Source organism: Oxyura jamaicensis, chromosome 5 (genome assembly GCF_011077185.1).
Source record: "Oxyura jamaicensis isolate SHBP4307 breed ruddy duck chromosome 5, BPBGC_Ojam_1.0, whole genome shotgun sequence".
In the NCBI taxonomy this organism is placed as follows: Eukaryota; Metazoa; Chordata; class Aves; order Anseriformes; family Anatidae; genus Oxyura; species Oxyura jamaicensis.
The window spans coordinates 14,860,965-14,869,494 of NC_048897.1; the positions used below are offsets into that span (position 1 = coordinate 14,860,965).

The 8,530-nt window shown below is 40.5% G+C and overlaps 1 protein-coding gene across 4 annotated transcripts in view; it reads right to left on the bottom strand.

Moving 5' to 3' along the window:
- The window catches only part of LOC118168609, a 102,767-nt gene that overhangs the window by 82,242 nt on the left and 11,995 nt on the right, over window positions 1–8,530 (bottom strand). The window contains exons 2-5 of one of the 4 annotated variants that reach the window (XR_004751670.1): window positions 8,335–8,480; window positions 7,041–7,216; window positions 4,321–4,366; window positions 1,858–1,946 (exon numbers count right to left, since the gene is read on the bottom strand). The exons of 1 other annotated variant lie outside the window; for it this stretch is intronic. Coding sequence is in view for 1 of the 3 variants with exons in the window: in XM_035329126.1 (XP_035185017.1) it covers window positions 4,020–4,083; window positions 4,321–4,366 (110 nt within the window). In the remaining 2 variants the exon portion in view is untranslated. Of the gene's footprint in view, window positions 1–1,857; window positions 1,947–3,604; window positions 4,084–4,320; window positions 4,367–7,040; window positions 7,217–8,334; window positions 8,481–8,530 lie in introns of those variants that run through there. 2 more of the 4 variants (XR_004751671.1, XM_035329126.1) reach the window with 2 other exon arrangements.

The window sequence follows — 8,530 nt, forward strand, 5'->3', positions numbered from 1 at the left end:
AAGTCCAATTAGAATCTGCCTGGGACCAAACTTCACCCTTACAAGAAGTATAACAACAGACATTACAATTAGTGTTAACTAAAAAAACTAACAGAGGAAAGACCTTCAGAGTGAATGAAGGTTAGTTATTTTAATCACACTGGAGGTTTTTATAAATTTGCTTTTGTGGTTGAATAAAAAGCGAGACTACATATTTGTATGAAAATGAGTTTCCATGAGCTGTCTGGAGCAAGAGATAAACAAGATAAAACTGACATGCTCTTGGACATTGAAATGTATATGCAAAACTACAGCTATTTTGTGTTCATGTGTGTGTTACAGAGAGAGAGAGAGTTGGGATTTTAAGTGAAAATATCTATTTCCGATTTCCCTGTGCCCACATATAGGCATGAGGAAAAGTCATTTTTATAGCCAGCCTTCCTAACACTACATAAGGAGTAGCACCTTTCTTTCTTCCTTCCGCAGCCTGTATATACAGTATTGCACAATACTGTATGTGGTGTGAGATCAGGGCTTCTTCGAGATGTTCTTTGTCCTTCCCATTTTACCTAATGCAACAAGGCAGGAGGTTGTCAGGATTTTGCCAGGAAACAGTAGAACTATTTTTTTTTCCCCTAAGTCTGCAAATGCCTCTTTCTCTGCATGTTTTTGCAAAAATCCGCTAGCAAAAAATTGATTTTGTCTCACTTTGCTTTAGCTCTCTAAAAGTTGTCCCAGGCACCTAAAACCCTAATCCAAAGGTCACCTCTCCTAACTTAGGTATCTAAATTTGTTCTGTAATTAATGTGCCTCCACCTATCATTTTATCACTCACTGTTGTCTCAGGATCATCCTCCTCAGCATAATTCATGTAATTCTAAGACAAATGAGTTAAATGAGTAGAATTTGGTGTAAAAGGGGACAACTAGTATAGACTGGATGTCCAACTTTTCAACAGCTAAAATTAAACAGATTGAGCCCATGTTTCTTTTGGTTTTCTTCTGAGTAAAACTTCACAAGCAATTATCTATATGAGTTGATTTAGATCCCAAACTTTTTTTTCAGCCTTTTTCAGATCTTTTTTTTCAGCCCAGAACCTATAGGTGATGGGAGCAGGTACAGCAATTTGTCTGCACATTCCTGCCGGGTTTTCTTGTAGTCCATGCCAGTCATTTATTCTAAATAGGAGTGTATTTGCTCTAGGCTTGTTCTATAGTCAGTGAAGAAAGACATGTACCTTCAGAGAAGTGTGTTTCCAGGTGTGCCTGCCTTTTCCATTGACAACAGAGCAAGCCTCAAACTGCTAAAATCCCATATTGGATACTTCAATTAAAGGATGGGATGAATCTGCGTATATCTGCTGCAGTGCTAGAACGCATAATAAATTTGAAATCCACTTTAAAATCTTGCAAGTATAATACAAATCATATGTCAAATTACATATAATGCCAGTGATGTGTTTGTGTGGTGTTATACATACACACACATGCATCAATGCTTTACATATGATTATACTACAACAGCCCGCCCCCCCCCCCCCCCAAAAAAAAAAAAAAAAAAAAAAAGAATAAAAGCCTGGTAATATAGCCTGTGAAATAATTCTACCAGTTTTTAGAAAGAAGTGGAAATTATTTTTTCAGAAGTGAGCTTTATCCTCTAGTACAATGTTCAAAGTGGAATAACACTTCCAAAGCCAATCAAATGCAATATAGCATTTGTTCTAGTTGAGTATGATTCCGTGGTGAGACCATTTTGACCTGATGGAATTTTTTTATTATTTATTTTAAAAAAAAAAAAAAAAAGAAAAAAAAAAGGCTGGGGGGGAGAAGGAAAAAGAAATTAAATCCTAGTGGTAATAAGAGAAACTTTACTACTGACCTCTTTAAAGACTTATTTCCAAGATTCATATTGTCAGTGACGTCCAGGATCAACAATGCTCGCAAGCAGTGGACTCAAAATGAAGTTGTCTGTTTTTGGCAACACAATATTCTGCATTTAGCAAAGGCATATGTTTCAAACTCAAATGACTTCACTTCAAATTAAAGCAAAAAATGTTTTGAAGTGTAGTCATTTGATAATCATTTGCTTTAAAATAAGCAACATATTTCTATCTAATGGGATCCACATCTCTAACAAGTGAACCAACAGTGTGACAAACAAAAAACAACCTGCTCTTAAATATAATTCCAAAATAAATTACATCTAGTTCTTTTTTTGTTGTTGTTGTGTTCTGTTTTCCTTTTTTGGCCGCCTGTAGAACTCCCACAATTTTTTCATTGCTACAATGACAAATGCTATGAGAAAAGACTTGGTCCACTGCCAGAAATCTACTCTAGACTTCAGTATATGTTTCTGCTTTCAAGAGTCAATTGTTTTCCTTCTCTCCCAGGGGCCACTAGCTACCTTATTACCAGAAAGAATGACCCCTTGACAGCGCAATTGAGATCCAGAAACTCAAGAAAATTGTAACCCCTCCAGTGGCATCAGAATTCTAATCAACAGCAGAGGGTCTGGAAGACAAATGTACTTGTGTGTAAGGCCACCATATTAGAAAGTGGCTTCTCTACTTGCAAAGAAACCTATTTCTATTTTGTTTCTCTTGATATTTTTATTACCCCTTTTCTTGTAACCTTTTCATTGCTAGTGTTCTTAAGGTAGAAGGGTTTTCACAGCATGGGAATTATCTGTACTCAGTTTACACAGTTTGCTGCCTTTTCTTTCACTTGCAATCTATTTTGTGCAGTGTACAACTAGACATGAGAGCCCCCTAGTTATTACTGTTTTTTTTTTTCTCTTATTCAGCTTAATCCACTAGCAGAACAATTGTTCCATCAATATGCTTATTGCCATATAGGAAACACAGGTAAGGACTCCAGCCTTGAAACTGCATTGAAAAATAAGATTGGTATCTTAATGTGAACTTCATGGAGAATATACCTTGCACTTGCAAGGACGTGCACCAAAGTGGAGGCATATGATCATATTTCTCAAGTGTAATTACTAGCAAAGGCATTTAACATATTTCTTGGCTCCTTTTTCATGCCCAAGATTTGAGAATCTAATGCTGTTTCACATGAATACATTCAGATAAATACACAAAAAGATGATTTGGAACACAAGTCCATGGTCTATCTAGTTATATCTGTACACATGAAGCCTTGCCCCAGAGTCTTGAGGTTAACAGAATGTGTGCCGCCAAACTGGCAAAATGCATTTTGAAAATGTTAGAGAACTTTATGAATATCTCAGTGTGAATTAAAAGTTTTCATGTGATTGTATTACAAGGAATAGCTGATGTGCATTAGAAGGAAAATGTTTAAGAGCAGCCAGCCAAATCGTAGAACATGAATTACCCATGAACCAAAAACAGTCCACAGACACTCTGCCATCTGACTACTGTTAAGCAGAAATTGAGAAATACTTCAGATGATTGTAGGAGAAAGTTTTTTGAGATTTAGAAGGGCAAAAATATTAAAAATCAGAAATAGCCAGCATTGCAGAACAAAAAAACACCAAACCGCACTGGTTTTAACATGGCTTTGGGTGAACACAGGAATAATAATAATAATAATAATAATAACAGTATCGTGGCCTTAGGCGCAAAACAAACAAACAAACAGCAACAATGTTCTGCTGAACACACAGAGGGGAGGAGGGCATGAGAAGGACAAAAAAGCATGAGGGCAAAAAAAGAATCCATGTTTTTATTATCTTTCTCAAACGAAAGTATTAGACCCCCTAAGTGATACCTAGAAGGAGCACTGGTTTGCCATCCTAGCACCTCCAGAGCAGGAGCAGCACAAACAGCAATAATTTTCCCTGCACTGTCCCAGCAACAAAATGTCCTGCTAATGCAGAGAAAGCACTGTGTGCTACCCTTGCTTTCCCTGATGGGACACATTTGTGCTACAGACAGGCAAGAGGGAGGATGCTGTGAAAAAGGCTCTTCCACCCCGTAAACCAGATGGAGATAGCTCACAGGAGCAGCTGAAGTGATACTTGGATTTTTAGGTCATTGCCATACACAAGGATCAGAGTGACTAAGCTCTTGCTTTGCAAGCAGTCACACTACCGGGAGAGCTGCTTTGCATGTGTCCTTTGCACCTGCAAATCGAATCTCAGCATCAAGACTTTAATTAATAAAAAAAGTGAAAAATTGACAATTGAATCTTTTGGCACTTTTACCCCAAACTGTATTGACTTATTGTCTTGCATGTTAGGGTCATGTCTTTTTCATTTCTATACAGGAGCCAGAAGCAAGTTACACAGATTGTTACATGTGGAAGTGTTATACATTAAAAATAATACCTTTAAATAATGCTGTCAAAGTACGAGACCTACCTGACTGATGGAATAGTCTTCAAAAAAAAAGCAGCTCTGAGCTTCCCTTAAAAAGAAAGAAGGAAAATCTAAAGATAACAATGAACAAAAAAGTAGCTGTTCTGCCAGACCCATCAAGTTAAATGGCTCTTTGTATTGTTCAAAGCATGTACAGTATTGTCTTCTGTGGCAGAGGGTAAAGAGAGGGAACTTTCACAGATGTTTTGATGCGACAACAAATAAAAATAATATTTTGACAGAGAGCTCATCCCATTAAAAAATAAAATTACCTTTTGCCAGCTCAAACAGAAATCTCCTTAACATGAAAAATATTGATGGTGCATGTGGAGCCATCCAGTAATACTTAGAGGAAACGTGCCATTCATAACAGAGCATGCAGCATGACTAAAGACCCTAAGTGCCTGGCATCATTTGAGCTTAGTTTGAAATACTCATGATAGACATATTTTGGAATACATTTCCTGAACGTAGTGTCAAGGATTTACTGCAGCATTAGCTGACAGGTTGAACTGGTGTTCATCTACCCAATAAATGCAAAAAGGATTAATTTATACGTATGTACAAAGTTTGGCTTTTTTATGCTGGAATTGGGACTTACTTGCTTTCCTGATGAAACATTTACCTCACTCTGCCTCATCAATATTAACCTCACAGATCAACAGATCTTCATATCGACAGGATAGAGAAGTCAATATCTCCTTATTATTATTTAATAAGTATTTCATTGTCAGTAACTGAGTGAGAACAAACATCTGTGCAGTATAATGGCATGCACTTTAATTTTGCAAGGTTACTGTCATGCATACGTTTGGCAGAAGAAAGCTAACCCATAGTAAGAATCACCCAGTGATACCAGCATATAAAATGACAACATGTTGAAGGACATTTAAATTGAACAAAACAGGGTGTTTTTTTAGTCCTACTTTTGATATACAAATGTTGGATGTGTTTTACTGTGGCTTCTGACTATGATTGATAGGAGATGCATCAATTTCAAGGTTTGTGAATGTAAGTAAATTGTTGTTAGTGGTATCACTTCTTTTTTGTATTTTTTTTTCAAATTATCTCCTTACAGAGAATAGAGTATTACAAATTGAGACAGGATATACATAAAGCATCAATTTAGCTTGAATATCCACTTACAATAGTAAAAAGAAAATAGTTGTGATACGGATGTGAGTACATCAGAGTCATTCAGAAAACTCCAGAGTATTTAAAAAACAACAGTGATGGTGGTTTGGCTTCTTTTTTTCCTAAAAAATCCTTAGTGTTTTCTTCTGGAAAATACTTTGTTTGCCTTTCCATTCTAAGGATAAACACAAAAATAAATAAATAAATAAACGCAAAACAGATCTTAGAGATGTCTTTTATCTTTGTCCTCAGAACATAATTCCATTACATTCTACGTTAACAAGCAAACAAAACAAACAACAAAACCCAACAACTGTTTCAACTGCTTGCAACTTGTGGCAAGTTTATTAACCCTTCATGACTTAAAGGCAATGTTTTATTTGACTCAAAAGCCTAAGGAGCTTTCTTTAAAACCGACAGCAATTACATATTGTACAGGCAAGCCTGCTGAAGCTCCAGTACCTTCAGAAATTAGCTGTGTCTTATCTTAAACTAATTTTCCCTAGACCACTTCTTATCTGATGATGTCTGACTTCGGATCTGGTGAAATGCACAGATACTTTTTATTATGTTTTCCAACTCATGGTCATGACTTGTTTCCACATATATGTGTGTTGTGTCTATGTATCTGCATGCCTGTCTATATGCATAAAGCAATGTATATGCTATTTGTGTGTGGTTTTAGTTTTAACATAAGGTTCTATAAATGAATAAAGATACTATCTTCATTTTACTGTTCACTAAAAGAGGCAACATGGAATAGATTCTGTAAATCTAACTATACATGTTGCTGATTAAAAGCTGATGGTAACAGTTAATATACAAGGGGACAGACTAGTTTTTCTTCTAACATTTTTTCAGAGGAAAAAAAAATGAAAATTAGGCAGAAAAGAGCATTTCCAGATGTGACTGTATGGGGCTTGATTTGAAGCACTTTTGTTATCTCCTTAATAATGCATGTAAGAATGTTCATGTGAAACGTTATGTTAAAACTCAGTCGTAGTAGATATTTGTGCTTATGAATTGATTCCTTATCCATATTTTATGGGGAAATAGCTCAGCACTGGATTACAGCACATTATTTTCTAAACTCCTTATTAGACTCTGCATCTCTCTCTACTGTGCCTCCAGGCTTAAATTAAAAACAAAACTTAAGTAAAATTTAAAGAGACAACATGCAGAAAGTTATTTTTACAAAGCTTCTGAAAGTTCATAATTATTTTTTGTCCCTAATAGGCTTGCCTTTGAAATAATTTGATGGCTAGGTTTGTAAATCCACTTGGAAGGATCCGGCATCCAATAACCATTAATAGGAGTATATATCACAAAAATGATTTTGCATATAAATAATGGTATACAGGATTTGGCTTAAATTGTCTGCTTTCGTTTGATTTTTTTCCCCTCTAAGATAATTTGGAGGGAGGCAGGAAGATCAAATTGAACACAATTTGGAAATGAAACTTGGATAATTGAGCTAAGTAGGTTGAACTTGTCAGTCACCTGTGACCTCCTCCTAGTTGCACATCACTTCAAATACCCGAAAGGAGAGGCCTGTGCACCCAGAGCGAGCAGGGCTTCACTCCCCTTACCACATTAGGAGGTAACCTGCTTGCTGCATTTCTGTTTAAGATGGAGGGACCCGAGCACAGCATCTTGGGAAGGTGCCAGCCACCTGATGCGGTCATGGGTCTCAGTGGAGGAGGGCAGGATGGGTGCAGCAGGAGAGCCCCATGCAGGCTTCTATGGGATCAAAACTCCACTGAACCTGCAAGAGATGACAAAGTGAAACCTGGCAAGTAAATCAGAGCCTGCTGGGGGTAGGATCTCTGTTAGAGACTCCTACACCTGAAAGTTTGCAGTCGTCCCTGTGAGTGAACCTAACATCTCGCTGCTCATTTCGGAACGATTATTCAAAACACCTTGGCAGCTGAGCCTTTCGTGCTTTCAGGATAATTATTCGTAATCGTGATTGGCAATAATAGTAATTGCCATATTCAGCCAGCGCCCAGCTGTAACGATTTTTTTTATTATTATTATTATTTGGGTTAACAATCGGCACCGACAACGTCTCCCTCCCCCAGCCCCACAGATGAGGGGCCAGCACCGCTCTGCCGCAGCCCCGAGGGGGGGCTCCCCCACCCCGCCGGGCCCCCATCCCGTGTGGGCGCCCACGGGGGGGGGAGGGCGAATCGGGCCGTATCGGGCCGCAGAGGGGCTGCAGCCCCCTCGGCCCCCCTTCCTAAAGCTGCGGGCCGACGGCGCGTCTCTCGCCGGTGAATCTTGGCGGGTTTGTTTGTTTTAGCTGAAACCGCCCCAAAGGCTCCGTGCTGACGCTGGCGAGGAGGGGAGCGGGGGCGAGGAGGAGCCGGCGGCGCTGACAGCTCGCCCGGGAGGGGGGCGGGGAGAGGGGGTTGACGGCTCGCCCCCCGGACGCTGCGCCCCGTCGGGAGAGGGCCCTCCGCTGACCGCCCCTGTGCCCTTCCTCCTCCTCCTCCTCCTCCTCCCGCCCGGTTGCCGGGTCGCACAGCACCGCGACGGCACCGCCGGGTTCCGCTGACGGTAAAAGCGAGCCCAGCACCTCTGCCGCCCGCTGAACTTACTTTGGTGGCTGTTTTGGGGTCTGCACAAGTTTGGTGTCGGCCATTGCCGAGCGCCGCCCCCAGCCCGCGGTCCTGCAATGCTGCGGGACAGCCTCTGCGGGCGCCGCCCCCTAACCCAGCCTAACCCTAACCCGAACCCTCCGCCCCAGCCCAGGGGGTCGGTTTGGGGCGGAGGGGGGGGTCAGCCCAGCAGCCGGCCGCTCCCCCGTGGGGATGCTGCTCCCTGACGTCAGGCGCCCGCTCCCTCTTTTGTTCGGTTACAAAGAGTTGGAGCACGGCTTACCTGCGCTGGGGGCTGCGCCAGGGAAGGGGAGGCGGGCGAAATCAGCCTCGTCCTTCTCCCTCGGATCTGTGATCGCCACACCTAAATTAATTACAGCAGCAGCTGGGAAAGTGACTAGCAACCTGATCAGCGCCGTGTTTTGCTGCCTGGAATGCAGGAAAAAAAAAAAAAAAAAAAAAAAAAAAAAAAAAAAAAA